General features: G+C 43.1%; 1 protein-coding gene across 4 annotated transcripts in view; it reads right to left on the reverse strand.

Annotated features, from left to right (window-relative positions):
• Positions 1–150: 150 nt before the first annotated feature.
• tnika (TRAF2 and NCK interacting kinase a) overlaps positions 151–14739 on the reverse strand; it is a 61130-nt gene continuing 46541 nt past the window's right edge. For 3 of the 4 annotated variants that reach the window (XM_023420903.2, XM_023420906.2, XM_023420907.2), the window contains 18 exons: positions 14500–14664; positions 13688–13954; positions 12903–13009; positions 12524–12639; positions 11740–11837; positions 10574–10642; positions 9626–9732; positions 9295–9397; positions 8952–9101; positions 8632–8731; positions 8341–8511; positions 8072–8215; positions 7550–7684; positions 6811–6911; positions 6516–6665; positions 4599–4758; positions 3468–3607; positions 151–3015 (listed from right to left, as the gene is read on the reverse strand). In XM_023420903.2, coding sequence (XP_023276671.1) covers positions 2932–3015; positions 3468–3607; positions 4599–4758; positions 6516–6665; positions 6811–6911; positions 7550–7684; positions 8072–8215; positions 8341–8511; positions 8632–8731; positions 8952–9101; positions 9295–9397; positions 9626–9732; positions 10574–10642; positions 11740–11837; positions 12524–12639; positions 12903–13009; positions 13688–13954; positions 14500–14664 — 2367 coding nt within the window. In that variant the 3' untranslated portion in view covers positions 151–2931. The remainder of the gene's footprint in view (positions 3016–3467; positions 3608–4598; positions 4759–6515; positions 6666–6810; positions 6912–7549; positions 7685–8071; positions 8216–8340; positions 8512–8631; positions 8732–8951; positions 9102–9294; positions 9398–9625; positions 9733–10573; positions 10643–11739; positions 11838–12523; positions 12640–12902; positions 13010–13687; positions 13955–14499; positions 14665–14739) is intronic. The other variant, XM_087177891.1, reaches the window with a different exon arrangement.

Genomic DNA, 14739 nt, shown 5'->3' on the forward strand with positions numbered 1-14739 from the left:
ACACACACACACACACACACACACACAAACACACACTTGCTGTTAATGATATACTTATGGGGTGGACAAAGTCTGAGGGTCGAGGCTACAAATGTGCAACACTTGCAAAAAGGCTCTCTCATGAACACATCCACAAAATAGAAAAACACATTTTCAGAAGCATAATGCTCTAGTTTCATTTATTTCTCTCTTACAGCATCTCTTTTACAAAACAAATAAATCCCAAAACAGGACATTAGTAATGCTCTTTCAAAATAAAGAAAACAAGAAAGAAACAGAATAAAGAATACAGTGGTTTTGTCTTTGAAAGGAGAGTTCTCAGTGTAATGACCATCATCATTTTTTCCAACTGGAAGAGTGAATTCCACAATGGACAAACAGAGTAATAATGCCCCCATTCACACTTGTTCATTAATCATACACACAGATGCATGCGTGCGTGCGCACACACACACACACACACGCACACACACACACACATGCACACACACATACACACAAACACACATATACACACACACACACACACACACACACACAGGGAAGACGCTGGTTTTCTTCAGCTTGGCTCTTTATTGCTAAATGTTAGCCTGCTCCCCCTAACAGAGATCAGTGAACCTAACTTGCAGCTCCGCAGGAACAGCTACTGCATGGATGTGTAAAAAAAAAAAAAAAAGTAATAATTTAACAGAAACAAAACTTCATTGCAAATGATCGTTACATAATTTGGGAATGAGTCTATTTTTTTGTGCCACTTTAAGTTTGTTCACCATAGGCCAACATACTGCCACATCTGCAGAAAAAAAAAAAAGACCAATCTGCATTACATTGTTCTCCGACATCGATGAGTGTACATGAACTCGTCCGCCCTCAATAGTGTTATAGATTTAATACAATATGTATTAATGATTGAGCTGTTCTAAATATTTAGAAATGGCAAATTCATGTCATCCCATATTCAGTTACTCCTTTCAAAGAATAAATCAATCTCATTGTTAATGTACATCTCTATTAGAAGAGACAAATAACATCAGCAATGTGTTAAAGTTAGATAATAACACACAGACACACACCGAAAAAAGGAAAGAAAAAAAACAGTGTAAAGTAACCGTATAGGCAACAAAATGATTAATTATAACAAGTGATAATCTCTTGGCCTCATTTTAGTTTTGCTTACATCATGCTAGGCACTGTACAAACAGCTAGGAGCCAAAAATCGGAATCAGAAGAGCCAATCAGGAGAGGAGCATGATTCAAAAGGACACCGCAGCTTTCGACGACGAGCGCTTTGACGCGCACACAGTATTCGGGACAGCGGCTCATATCCTGTGGAGGTCGTACTCATAAGCTCTTTATATGCATCTTCATTATCTCCTACAGCGACGTGGCTGTAGTCATGAATAGCCAGAACATTACTGTGTTAAAAGGAGACACACACACAAAGATGAAAAATAAAAATCAACCACTAATATTGCCTATTTTTTTTAATGCATGGTGTTCACCAACTCATAAACTTCATACTAAGAAGATAATATTGTAAATCTGCTTGTAAACACACTCAGTGTTGCTTTGATCGCATTAAGGTAGAAGTTGACGCACAAAGACAGAATTACTCGAGTCCACTTTTCGTGGACATTAAGTTCAACGCCCCACTTCACTTTTATCAAGTCAAACACACACACACACACACAATTATGCACGCATTCATACACACGTTTGACACACACTCCTGATTTCAGAGACACATGTGCTGTACATTTCCTCAAGCTTCAAAGACTGACTGACTCCAAACTGTTAAACAGAAGAAAAAAAGAAAAGAAAAGAAAAGAACGAAAAATAAACAATGAACCGAATGACGCTCTCATTGTTCATTTAATATTACAGTATATCTGATGCAGCACCTTCAGAGTTTAAAGAGTGAAAACAGGGAGAGGAGAGTGATGATGATGATGATGACTGGGAGGAGGGGAAAGAGGAAGAAAAGGAGAGAAAAGACGGAATGGACCAGTGATTTCATTTTAAAGGGACACAGACATCATCTTTGCATACTATTCCGACTCGCCTATGACAGCAGAGTCTCATCGCATCTCTATCAGCGAAATGCGATCGAACACTAAAAATCACAATTCAGTTTGACTCAGAACCCGAAAAAAAGATGGCGAGAGGAGGAAGTGGAGGAGGAGGAGGAGGAGGACTGACAGAGGAGAAAGAAAATCAATCAGGCTGTCTGCATTCACCGCCGACGTCCCGAGTAGATTTGTCATCTCTCAGCTGCCCTCCCTGCACTGTCATATTCAGAAGCGTACATTTAAATTTATATTAAATCTCATTCATCTATTCTTCCTCCGTCCCTTGAGGTGCAGTTTTCAAAGGAACAAGCCCACACATGGCAGACAGGGAGGGAGGGAAAATGGAGGGCATAGGCGTCAGTGATGACTAGATCCAGCAGAAGGAAGGGGAAGGAGCAGAGGCTTAGGAAGCGAGGACAAAAAGAAGAAGTAGAGCGACAGAAGGTGGGCAGGTGTAAAGTGTATTTACTACAGTTGCACGCACACTTGAATGCACTGGTCCGTTTGGAGAGACGAGACGGACAAAAAGGGGGAAGAGTTACAGACAGACAGACAGAGAAAGAGGGTCAGAAGAGAATATTTGGAAAGTCAGTGGCACCAGTTTGCCAGTCAGTTGAGTAACGATGGCTTCTGCATGACCCGACATAATCTAGGGTGACACGTCTCTTCGTTTGTTGTTTTTTTCTCTACGATAACTTTGTTGTTTTGTTTTTTGTTTAGTTTTTTTCCTCTACACCATTTTAGTCTCTCCAGTGTTAAAAGAGTTCACTTTGTGGCCTCTCGGGCGGTCGGGTTCGTTTGTGAGATGTGCCGTGGGCTGGCCAATGGGAGAGTGAGGCAGAGTGGACCGTGGGAGGAGCCATCACCAGTTCATCATAGAGTTTCTGTTGAGGGTCATGAAGAAAACTTGGCTGCTACCTCCCGAACGCACTGATGCAAAGAATACCTAGAGAGAGAGAGAGAGAGAAAGAGAGAGAGAGAGAGAGAGAGAAAGAGAATATTACAAACAAATCAGCTCTCATTTCTTATTATTATCATTTCTCAATCTTTTTCTGAAATGTTACTTTTGGGAGTAAATATCACTAATAGCAGGCAATTAAGGGTATTATTATTTTCATGCATCTGAATTAAATTAAAGCGCAGTTTTGACGTCAGCTTTTGTACATATTTTCGACTAAAATCTCAAATCTCTGTGCAATGTGCTGTATACCAAACTTCATGCTAAAAATGTATGCACGTGCACAGAGGCAGTGATGAAATCGACGCCACTTGAGACAGGGTGCAAATCAAGATAAGAGCAGGTCAAGCCTTTATCAATATTTGTGATTCTTCTCTAATACTGTCCAAGCAATGAATCACAGACCATCAAAGAAGACATGCAGTACAGCTGTGTTTTACCTTGTCGTTTCGCTCACAGAGGAACTTCAGTCTCTGGGCTCTCTTGTGCATAAAGACTCCATCCAGATGACCTGTCTCCACAGAGCGGATCTCTATGGCTTTCTCACCCCATCCCATAATCTGATTAGAATGGATATAGGCTGGAAAGGAGAGAACCCAAGTGAGACATAAGTGATAGTGGAAAAAAAAACAAAAAAACATAAACATATTTACGCTACATATCATTTGGTTCTTTTCCAAGCATGTAGATACACAACAGACACAAGCCATTACTCTTTCGGTTAATTACCGACGCTTTGCTTCATTTGGAGGCTTTAGCAATGTCACGTCATTTAATGATGCAATGATCTATTTTACTGTTGAGTACTTCTCTTTGCTTCCCCCCTCCATTACTCAGAAATCAGAGGTCCAGGTTGAATACAAAGCAGTGCCACTGAAACCTGGTGATATTTCTGCAGAGAAGATGCTTGCTGACATGATTCATGGGGCATGTCTCTGCTCTCAGTGATGGCAATCTTTACGCAATAAAAAAACGATTTCCACACCCTCGAGCGTCAACATGCACATGAGAATCTGGAGACACCAGCACTAGTCTAGATAAAGGCAACTTTAAAAGTGGTAATACCCCTGGTGGCCACACGAGGGCAGTAAAATACAAACAAATTAAGTGGCATTTCCTGTTCAAACAGACCTCATCCTCATTTCTTTGTTGGCCTCGCTCACTCTTGCTTGCTCCCCCCTCTTCCCCTGTGTCTTACTCCCTCGCTTTTCCTTTTATATTTACTCACGTTCATGTAATATCCGTTTATCCTTTCCCCAACTTTTACCCTCACTCCCCCCTCTTCCTCTTTTTTCTGCTGCCTGCTAAGCAGCTCTGGAGGCCTTCCTGTGGAGGCTGATGTTATAATGTGATTTTTGAATGTAATTAAACCTTAAATGAACCCCCTCGATAAGCTCATTTCTCAGATTCCTCACCTCACCAAACACTTTGGATTTGCATCACAACACACACATACACAGGCGCTGAAATCGGTGCTGGTATATCACTGTTTTAATGTCCCCTATGTTATACAAATCTATTTAAATCAATCAACACACATACACTTCAAATATACACATAGGACAACATACCAACAGAGGTAGGCATCTCTCCCCACTGGAGCACCACATCCTTGGTGATTCGACCGTAGGTGTTGACGTAGACGCCCTCGTCCTCGTAGCACAGCAGCATCTCCATTCCATCAGTTTTAGGCAGCACCACGATGGCATGGGGTGTCACCTGGCTCTGGATCTAATACAGACACACACACGCAAACATTTCGCAAGCTTTAATTTAATCTGTCAAATTTAATCACGATCTACATTAGATTAAAAATATTACAGAGGTTTCAACATAGGCATTTAATTCAACAGAATTTGGCGGCCTCTGGCATTTTTTTTTTTTTTTTTTTTTGGGCCGGCCTGCTTTCTGTAATCCTCTAAAGGGCAAGTTTGTGAACACTGACAAGCCCGGCAAATATCAGGAGCATCAGTGCATCAAGAGGTTCAAACTTTGGATTGTTACCTGAGAGGCCTCGTTCCACATAATAAGCAAACAGACAAACCTACAGCACTTTTTCTCCCAACCATAATTAACAGAAATAACATCAGAGGGGGAGGGAACAGTTTCACATGTACACATGTAACTTGATTCTGTGGACAGAGACCAGCCGCATTTTCTGCCACCAGGTATGACTTAAGACTAGACACTTGGGGAGCACAACAAGGGAAAGTATCAGCACAACAAATGGGTGATAAGGTGGTGAAGAAACTCATCTTAGCCCACGAGAAGCAGCGTTCACACAGGAGCTCGGCACTCACTGCCACACTTCTGCTCACTCTGACCACACTGAGGTAAGGCAAGGGTCTAGCACGGTCTTTGGACTGCAGTTTACTGAAAGGAACACTAACAATCGCATTGCTTATGTTTAATATGCTTTACTTCTGCAATTTTGTGTTGTGGTTTCGGCGCGATCAAACGCCTTCAGTTGGTAAACACATCTTTTCTCCTCTCAGAGTCACGTGATGTCTGCTGTGGGTAAGATGAATTTCTTCACACAAACCGATTTCTAGCTAAAGTTATCCGTTAATGCGTATCCACTATGGGGTTTTTTTTTTAACTAAAGATCTATTGATCTAGTCTAAAGGGGTGGATGGCAGGATGTCACCTTCATCTTTTTGGCACACTGGAAGAGAAGTTGGCAGGAAAGGAGAGAGAGAGGAAGCATGGATGAAAGGTGGAAGCAGGAAGACAATCACGTCACAGTTCATGAACATGTGCAGTATGGGCTATAAAGATAAATGCATGGTGCAGTCGTGTGTCCTTACATTTGTATTCAGTGATTTATATTTACCAGAATAACAATCAAGACTTTGGCTGAACTGCATTTGAACTTATTTCAGGAAAAGCGTACGATTAGTGACAGCACCACGGAACAAACTAATCTGCATGCATGTCCCATAACTGATTTGCATTCAAGCAAACAACAGGACAAGTACTGATGGCCTACCTAGCTCTCATCAATGATTGAGTGACTCTCTCGATGCTCTTTTAATGACCTTTGCTGCAACAGGAAATTTTGAAACAGCTTCTACTTCCCTGTGCTCTGTAGTAAGAGCAATACCGTATTTTTGAGCTACGAACCATAGATAATCAAAGCTCAATGCACCATATCTAGGAAACAAAAAAAAAAATCTGGTAAAAGAGGTAAAACTGCCATCAATGTCTTAATTGCAGTTCAATCTTCTAATTGTAAATCAAGCAAAGAGGTGATCTGTCAAGATAAAGTCATTGTATTCCTAAAGGCCAATCCAGCGTAGGAGTCATTACTGTTCTTGGCGTGGGAGATCAGCTCGTGGATAGAATAAGATTCTAGCATGAGAGAATGAAAAAATACCTCATGTGTAGGCTTTGATTGAAAGTCATTAGAGCTGCGGCAGCCTGATTGAGGGTAACTTACAGAAGATACACACACGCAGACATATGGAAACACGCGGCGCCGCACTTACATGTGAGGGGATGTAGATGTCGTAAGGGTTGCCTGAGTCCACGTCGATGACATGGAAGCCCACGCTGGAGCCGTAGATGACCTTTAACCTCTGACCTTCCTCCACCGTCAGGTCAACCAGCTGGGGACGGTGCTGCAAGTCAGTGAACGACTGAAAGGCAAGAGAGAGCGAGAGACACCAGATGCTTAGGGGTAAGAGGATGATGATGGAGTGAGAAAAGACAAAGTCAAAAAGGAAATCAACAATAAAATGATACATCATTCTGAGCCTGTACATATAGTTTTCACTTCCACACCTTGAAGGCCATGAACTTGTGGTAGGGTTTGGGCGCCCAGGCATAGATTTCCACAGAGTTCTTCAGAGCAATCACCAGGAACTTAATCCTCTCATATTTTACTGGAAACATAAAGACACATACATGAGTTTCAGACTGAGTTCATTTTAATGCTCCATTCAAACATGAAAAGAACTTAACCTGCTCCGGTGTATATACTCTAATGTACATTCAATTTTAAAAGTTGGTACATGAGACATTTTCTGTTTTTTAAAATTAGGACCATGTTTGTAAACCCTGTTGCCTCCTGGCACATGCCTCCTTGTTACCTGCCCCCCCCCCCGCTCTTCTAAATCTCATTTGATGTGAAAGAGCCAGCAAAAGTCCTTCTGCTAGAGTTACCAGAATATAATTTCAGTTTAATGAAAAAAAAATATATATACTTCCCTTTACAGCACAAAGCAATCTAAGAGGCAGCAGTAACTGGTAGCAAAGGTAAAATGCAGTTTAAAGACTGGAAGATCATTTTTGCTCATCAAACAATTAAAAAACAGTTTTCAAAGGCACTTTATTTTGAAAATTCAGAGTGTATGGTATAATATTTTCTTTGTCTGTGTTATACCATCACTGCATAAATGCATATCACCTGAATGTCGAATATTACTCTTTCACAGGGATTTAACAACACAGCCAGAAACCTACATATAAAACCCCCCATTTCTTAGTATATACACATATACACACACACACAAATCCTTACCAACTTTATAATGCACACAGCCCTCCAGCTCCCCGACTGTAATCCAACCCTGCTTCTTTTCTACTTCTGGGTCGTTGTGTAATATTCTGTTCCTCAGCCAGGACAAGTAGTAGACACGCAACTTATTCTTTTTCCCTGCGAGAGGAGGAACAGAGGTAGAAAGAGTGATGAGATCAAATTTACTCGAATTAAGTAAAAAAAAAAAAAAAAAACCCAGATAAATTACTTTTCTTTTTTGGCAGTAAACAACACACAATGGCAAATTACCTGGCCATTGTGACTGACCTAGATTACCTAGATTTGTATGTTGATTTTCCTGGGAATATGATTATAAGTAAAGGTAATGATATGTGCTGCAGTCTGTGTTTCGTGTTGTAAAGCACAATCTGCATTTTGATGTGTATGCTGGCATGCGAAATCGTATCTACACACAATTCAGATATGCTGGACGTGCGGGGTCTGTGTATGTAAGTATGCACCTGCATGTGAGCGTGCATGCGTGACCATGTGTTTAAGACCTACCAGATATGGTGACCAGCACATTGAGCCCCTCCAGCACATCCATCTGCAGGAAGCGCCGTCTGGTGATCAGGTTATAGACTTTTCCCTGTCCGCTTCGGTCAAGCAGCATCAGACCATTCTCTGTCCCAACCAGCAGGTTCACACCTAAACACACACAGACACACAAACACACACATATATATATGAGTCGGAGGCACGGAAAGATACACAAAAAAAAACAAACAAAAAAAAAAAAACAGAGATGGGGATAAAGGATGCTTCCTTCTTACCCCAGAGTGCAGCACACAGGATCTCAGAGTTGAAGCGCTTCTTGTATTTTCGGATCTCAGGTGTGTCACTGTGGGGTCTGATGTTGGTAGGGTTGACGTTGACCACGGAGATCTTTCTGGCTTCGTTTAGTCTGGCCTGCTCCTGCCTCAGCAGCTCATTTGCAAACATGGCTACGATACCACGGAGGAGGTGAAAGAAATATGTGATTTTATGGTTTTTTTTTGTTTTTTTTTTTAGCAAAACAGGTGCTAGTAAAATGTGTGGCCAAAGCGTCAATAGGTTTTTCTTACCTGCTGCTGAGTTCTCATTGTCATCTTCACTTGGCGATGTCTGATAGACGCGTGGATCAACAAACGGGGTAAAGGACGCTTTGGAGCCCCCCACACCAAACTGAAAGACACAAAACGATGACTAAATGATGTGCTGTGTGTGAATAGCTTTTATAGGCACTGTAAGAGCTGATAGTAGTCCGCATCATCACATCAGTATGTTTTAAAATTCCTACTTTATGTATGATATGTATGAATTAAACTCATGTTTCATTCACAGGTCTATATCCATGGAAAGGGTATTAATGTGTGTGTGTGTATGTTACGTGTGTGTCTCTGACCTCAGCCATGTCGCCCAGTTCCTGCAGGGCTGAGGTGGGTGTGGCTGAGGGAGAGTTGCTCTGCTGTACCAGGTCAGGGAGGTTACCATGGTTACTGTGATTCCCAAACCCGTTACTCTCAGTGTGACCGCCTCTCCTCCTCTCCTCTGCCTGAGAGACAGGAAGAGAGAGAAAAGAATGATACTGAGAGAGGAGTTTTCAGCAAAGTGAGAGGAGTAGAAATCCCTGTGACTAGTGTGTGTGTGCATGTGTGTGTGTGTGTGTGTGTGTGTGTGTGTGTGTGTGTGTGTGTGTGTGTATGTGTGCGAGAGAGAGAGAGTGCGTGTGTGTGTTCATTTGTCACCTCTCTCATCACTAGAGTGCCGTCCTTGGAGCTATTATAGGCATCTCCCAGAGAGTCCTCTGTCAGCCCTCCATACGACTCGCCACTGCTCTGCACCGGTGGCCTGCAACACACACACACACACACAGAAAGAAAACACACACAGTCCCGATTATTTACAACACAATTCTGCCAAAACTGTAGTGACAAGCTACTGGCATGGTGCATATTCCAAAGACATGCATATCTCAGCACAAATGAAAACTGACAGGTCCAGCCTGAACAAAAAAACAAAAAAAACAAAAAAAAAACAGAACAAGAGAGAAAAATAAAAACAGGGAGGACAACTTACATGATACGGGGGATGTCACTAACGGCGACAGTCCCATCATGGCCCACTGTCTCCCCATCCTCATCGCTGCTCTCTGATTCATCACTGGAGGACGAGTAGTCTGTCACCTTTATCAGAAGAAAAGAAATACAACCGTCTGAGAAACAACAGTGTCATAAGACAATGTATTTATTAGGGTTGTATTCAAATGACCTCCCAAATGTACTCACAATTTTCACAAATCTCAACGGTTTGTCGGTTACCCAGTGTTATATTACCCAGTGTTTTCACCACTGGGTAATGGGAAAAGTGATACACATTTCTGTTGCTGGTTTCACGCCATTCCACTGATCTACAGTTGGCGGCAGTAATGCAAAAAAGTGCGTCATAATGCACCAACAAAGGCAAGAAGAAGGCATCAAGCTAGCAACAATGAATGTTAACAATGCCCGATTTGAAATACTCGTTTTATGAAGAAGGAAATGCATTCGACGCGTTCGTTAGAGCTCAAGGATACACGCACCAATGTGCTGTGGCGAGCAACAATGAATGTAAACACAACTGTTGTTAGAAAAGAAATACAACTCCACAGGGCACGTTAGATCTCGCTCCGTAGGTTGTACAGACTCACTCGACCGAGTACTGGATTTGAGTTTTATCAGAGATCAGTTTGCAAAAAGAGTTCAATATATTCTTAAATGCTTCGGCAGTACACTGGAGCAGTTTTCAAAAGAAAAAGTCAACTGAGAGTAGCTTTGAAATTGTGTTTGTGTTTTGCTTGTTTTATTTTTGACACGAACATGTGTCAAAAATAAAACGATAATGACGACGATGATGGATTATTATTGTGTTGTTATTCTCAGCAGTTCTATTTGGAGGCCAGGACTGGATGACTGCAGTCTATTATTGTCAAGTAAATACACCGACAGTATCTGCTAACACTTATCATTATTAGAAATGTCATCTTACCTTGACTGGAGGTCTGCTGCCTTCCTCTACCCTCAGTTCTCTGAGTTCCTTAGCCAATGCACTTAGGTCCTATAAAGAGGGACAGGAGAGGAGAAACAAGCAAAGTCATTCAGATCTGTATCATCAGAAACCAAGATGCCAAATCACATACAAGGAGAAGGGGAGCAGAGAGGGGCAAAAAGAGGGACAAACCATCAGCATCATGACAAGAGGACAACTGATTTGTTGTCGCACAAACATCTGGGCCTGTAAACATAGGCTTCTTGGTACAAGAGTGCTCACCTGAGATCCCCTAAATATTTTGTAGTGATCACAGATGAGCTCTCTTATTCATTCACAATCAAATATAAATTCTATGAACACAGGTCATGAGAAGAAAAAGAGAGAGGCAGGTAATCGGTGTACTACTGGAGTGCAGCATCAGCCTGCACCCCCACTACCAATCATTCCCATGCCAACCGGCCCGTGGTTTCCTCCCTTCCCCTCCCTCCCCATTCAACCCAGCCCATGGCTCAGACCAAATTCATGCAGACGGAGGGGGTGGGGGTTGGGGTGGGAGGAGGACCGTCATACACGGTGGGCTTACCAGCTCCTCCTGACCAGTAACCGTGACAACAGAGAAACAGGAAAGGAGATTTAGAGACTGTTTCATGTGCTTGGTAGTTCAGGTCTCAGGTTCACACACACACACACACACACACACACGCACGCTCACACACACGCCCACAACACATGCATTCATATGTGCAAACCGGCACAAGCACGCGTCCACATACACTCTCTGGGGAATGTGTGTAGAAGCACACATGCACTGCCAATCGCCATCACACCCTGATATTTCCAAGCTGAAAGAAACAAACGTCGTCGTCTCGTGAATCCAGACTAACTCCACCATGCCAGGGTAAAAAGCGGGGGCTCTGAAGATCGAGGCAAAATAAGGAAAACCGGGATAAAAGAAGGGGGACTCGAGTGTCACTAACCTCATCTATGGCCTTTCTATAGCTCTGAAGAATGAAAGGAGAAAGAGAGAGAGAGGCAGAGAAAAAGAAAGGTAGAAAGAAAGAGAGAGCAAGACAGAACCGGATGAATGAGCAGAGGAGATCTAGTAGATACCCAGAGAGGAGATTGCTGCGATAGAAAGTGTGTGTCTGCGTTGTGCAACTCACTGCAGGTCTGCTGGGTCTGGCTGATTCACGGCCCTCCTCCTGTTTGGACTTGGCCTCCTGATTGGCTCCTGGAGGGGATCCTTCCTGCTTGGTTTGACCTATCAGAACAAGACGGTAATTACACAATTGACCCACAAACAGCAGATAAACGAACTTCATCATAATCACAAAAAAAATGGTGATTTCAATTTTGATGTGTCCTATTTGATCATATTGTGAAGAATTTGTGCTTCTGGGTTGAAATCACATTGAATCTATCCATTCTCTTTTCTCATCCTATTTTTATACTCTCTTATAGTCTCAGCTTTTACATTTTTCTGCATATTTACAGTCAACACCTGACAAACATGAAGGAATACCGATCCCACCATACTGCTACGTCTGTTTATGCCATGTGTTTGTCAGAGGGAGATCCATGCATAGCTTAGATATCCCTCTGGCCTGGTGTTTGACACATCCCTATACGCCTCTCTCTCTATCGCCCTCTCTCATTTCCTCTCTTCTGTCTCTCTGGAGGCTGAGAGCAACAGGGCACATCAGACAGGTTGATCAGAGCAGAACTGCGACTGACAATGTCCCGCTGATAGCCCCTGAAACACGCTGGATCCGTGTCAGCGTATGTGGATTATTCGTGTGTTTCTCTGTCTGTAACTTGCACACACAAAAAAAGCATGTACACAAACATGCTGTTTTTTTTAATTGTTTGAACGCAAGGGTAAAGGTGTATTCGCCTAGTCTCGGCATGTGGATGTGTCCGTGGGTTTGTGAGAGTGTGTGTTTGTACCTCTCCTCTCGGCTGAGCCTCCCTGAGATGAAGGGGAGGAGGAAGATGAGGAGTTGGAGGAGGTTCTTTGCAGCATGGCGTCCAGAGAGAGCTCTGAGCGCCGCAGGTCTGGGTTACTGCAACAGGGGGAAAATATTTCCATTAATTTTGCAGTTGTTTAAAATTAAATTATGTAAAAGAGATATATGCTGTAGATAATCTGCAGATTCTTCAGTTGCAAAGAAAGGGTTAGTTAGTCTTTGTAAAAGTAGCACTTTTTGCAATGGCATTATATAGTGTTTTAATGCAATAAAACTGCAAAGAAAGTGTCTTAAAGGATAATTGAAACAATAAAAGTGACTTCAGGTGTTTGACCTGAGAGGTGCACAGTGATCTTTACCTGGCTCGTATGAGCTGAGAACCTGTGCGAGGGCCCAGACCCACTCCTCCATTAGGCGAATTCTTCCTGACCAGGGCTGGGGAGATGGAAGTGGTCCTCTGTGGGACCTGGACACGCACGAACACACACAGACAGAAGGTTCACCATTGCTGGAACAGCTTGGCTATTTAATTCCCGAAGCAAGGAGTTCAGAGCTTGTATCCATGGTGTTATTTAATTGTTACATCAGTAATATATCCATGTGGTGGTCTGGCAAAACGCAAAAACTGACGCATTTAATTATGGGTGGTGACGCTCTAATAACTACTCTGCTATTAAACAATGTTTATTGGCTGGTTGTTGTTGTTGATACACCTGAGTCTGATCAAAATGAAGCCATGTTGAGGAAAGTGAAGCATTTCAAGACATGTTTGTATTTCCAGCTTGTAGTCAACAGCTTAAGCCCGCCAGCACTTTTTTTTTTTTGCGATTCTGCACAAGCTGATTAAATCCTTGCAAAGCTGAGCCTTTTCGCTGTAATTTCAACATTATTTCAGTTACCTCACCGGAATAGAGAGGATAACATTGTGTGTGAAGTTATACATCACAGCTTCAGCCGATTCTACCCAAACTAATGAGACGTGGAATATGGTTAGCAGTATTTGCATAATGACTTTTTGCTGTTTGTAGCATGTAACCATAACTGACTTAAAGACATAAAAGGATGTAAATGCACACTAAAATATAATGAATAAACAACATATTTGGTGAATCAATTTCCTCCTTTCTGAATGTGACTCTCTGACCTTCGGTGGAATGTCTTCCTCTCTCAGCCAGGCCGTCCTGTCCCGATCCCTGTCTCTGTCCCGTTCCCGATCCCGTTCCTCCCTGCCGGCGATGCGCAGCGGAGGTCCGGGGGTGTCAGATGTGGGGTCTGAGTTCTGCCGGGGCATCTCGGGCCTGGGGGAGCCAACGCTTACGGCCTCACTGAGCGCTGAGCCCGTTTGGTCCTGCAGAGACTGAGAGCCGGACATGGAGCTGGAGTGGGTCTTCACTGGGACAAGGTGAGCCATCTGAGGGGGCCGAGAGGCAGAGGAAGAGGACGCCATGAAGGAAACGAGGTTGGAGAAGGTTGAGCATGGCGGGGAGATAAGGGGGTGTGGGGGAAAGAAGGATTAAAGGAGGAAGAGAAAGATGGAATAGAGTTGATGATGTATGGTTTGGAGAAAGGAAATAAGAAGATGGAATGGAGCATGGAGGGGAAACAGAGAAGTAGAGAGAGAGTTGGTTGGAGAAAGAAGGTAAAGATGGAGGCAGAAATAGATGAAGAAGGGGGGGTATAGACAGCAGAATAGAAAGAGACAATAGAAGTTTTAGGAGATGAAATAAAAGATGAAAATGGAGATTTGTAAGGAAGAAAGGACAATGGCAGAAAACAGATAGAGAGAGAAAAAGATAAAAAGGAGGAGAGACAAAAGGGACAAAATATGAGATTGACTGATAGGCATGGACTTTCAAAGTAAAGGCACTGGCAGTGAGGAGCCTTGTGATTGTTTGTTTGAAAACATCGGTCACTAGGAACGTTTATACACTTCCTTTTTCAGACGCGCACACACACCTGTGGTTCGATGGAGCGGTGGATGGGTGGGGTGCGGGCGGGCTGCATGCCCCCGCTGCTGAAGGACTCGGAGCGGGGAGGGAGGGAGGGGTCGGAGATGCGGTTGGACACTTTGTGCTGCAGCGCTGGGGAGCTCTGTCTGTTCAGCTTAGATCGCTCCTCCACCTGGGTACAGGTCACATACCACTGTCACTCACAGCCCAGCACTCGACACACACAACCAAACACTGCGGCTATCAC

This window comes from Seriola lalandi, unplaced genomic scaffold (assembly GCF_002814215.2).
Source record: "Seriola lalandi dorsalis isolate HSWRI2012SDOR001 ecotype SW California unplaced genomic scaffold, Sedor1 jcf7180002054660, whole genome shotgun sequence".
Taxonomy (NCBI): Eukaryota; Metazoa; Chordata; class Actinopteri; order Carangiformes; family Carangidae; genus Seriola; species Seriola lalandi.